Genomic DNA, 1,405 nt, shown 5'->3' with positions numbered 1-1,405 from the left:
ATGAACTGCAGCCTGCCAGACAGAGTGCTGCTCCGCTACGCGATGGATGGACAGCGGGACAGGTTGTGCCTTCAGCCTCTTTGGGACTTTGTCACAGCAAGGGAGCCATTGATCAAGTCACCGTTTTTTCCAGTGCTGTTTTCTTTTACAGCGTACATGGTTTTCTGTCTTCCATATGTTGTACTGGACTTTTTAAGCACTAGACTACCAAACTTGAGAAGATACAAAATCCAGCCGCAGAACTATCCGACTCTTGGAATGATGGTGCCTTGCATTATTCAAAGTGCATGTCACCATGTTGTTTTGATCTTCCCGGTGACATTTCTCCACTGGTACTGGAGACCAATGAATCTACCAGTGATAGCTCCAGAGCTGCCTGAGGTCCTGCTGGAAGTAGTGGTTTGCCTGCTTCTCTTCGATTTTGAGTACTTCCTGTGGCATTTGCTTCATCACAAGGTGCCTTGGCTCTACAAGACCTTCCACAAGGTGCATCACAAGCATGTGTCAACGTTTGCTCTTACTACACAGTATTCCAGTGTAGGGGAATTGCTCTCACTGGGATTTTTTGCTGCAATCAACCCAGTGCTCCTTGAATGCCATCCTTTGACAGAAATGATCTTCTTCCTTGTGAACATTTGGTTGTCAGTGGAGGACCATTCGGGATACGACCTCCCGTGGTCGACTCACCGACTTGTGCCTTTTGGTTTGTATGGAGGAGCACCGCATCATGATCTCCATCATCTGAAATTCAAATCAAACTATGCTCCTTACTTCACCCACTGGGACAAACTCTTTGGGACATTCACAGAATCACATTCTAATTAAGGATGTGACAGGAATGTCACCTGCAGATGGACTTTTATTTTTTTATAGACTTAACTGGGACATTCATTTTCAAAGACATACAGAAGATTGTATATTTGAAGCTGCCTATAAAAGCAATAGCTATTTATAACAAATCCTGTTAATATATGTGTGTTTGTATGTATACCTGGAACTGCCTACCTTAAATGACTGCAAATGGGAGGGTAAATACCTGTTGCTTAAATTTATTTCAGTCAAAGTTGTAAGGGAAGCATTAAGAGACATTCTCTATTCTTTCCTTCTGTCTAGCTTTCATAAAGCATGTATTGTATTTCTGTATGATGTTTTATGCATACACCAGAACAATTATCTTACTGTTGTAGGATGATTTACGATGTAAACAGAAAAGGTACACATCATGGATTTTGTGGAGTTTAATCTGCCAGAGCATATTATTGCACAATGGTGTAAAATGTTGCTGCCAAACAATAATAATTTTGATATTTATATTTTAAACCTTGATGTGCTGTCTGTTTTTAATAGAAAATAAATATGGTCGCTCTTCTAAAATTATGTTCTGTTTCATTTCACTCATTCCTCT

General features: G+C 40.5%; 1 protein-coding gene across 1 annotated transcript; it reads left to right on the top strand.

Moving 5' to 3' along the window:
• CH25H (cholesterol 25-hydroxylase) lies at positions 1 to 825 on the top strand. Its single transcript, XM_010192427.1, has one exon. The coding sequence runs from the start codon at positions 1 to 3 to the stop codon at positions 823 to 825; it is 825 nt and encodes a 274-aa protein (XP_010190729.1).
• Positions 826 to 1,405: the final 580 nt, after the last annotated feature.

The sequence above is a fragment of the Mesitornis unicolor genome, unplaced genomic scaffold (genome assembly GCF_000695765.1).
Source record: "Mesitornis unicolor isolate BGI_N332 unplaced genomic scaffold, ASM69576v1 scaffold21769, whole genome shotgun sequence".
Lineage (NCBI taxonomy): Eukaryota > Metazoa > Chordata > Aves > Mesitornithiformes > Mesitornithidae > Mesitornis > Mesitornis unicolor.
Note: the sequence above shows the minus strand (reverse complement) of the source record. Positions and strands in the feature narration are given on the sequence as shown.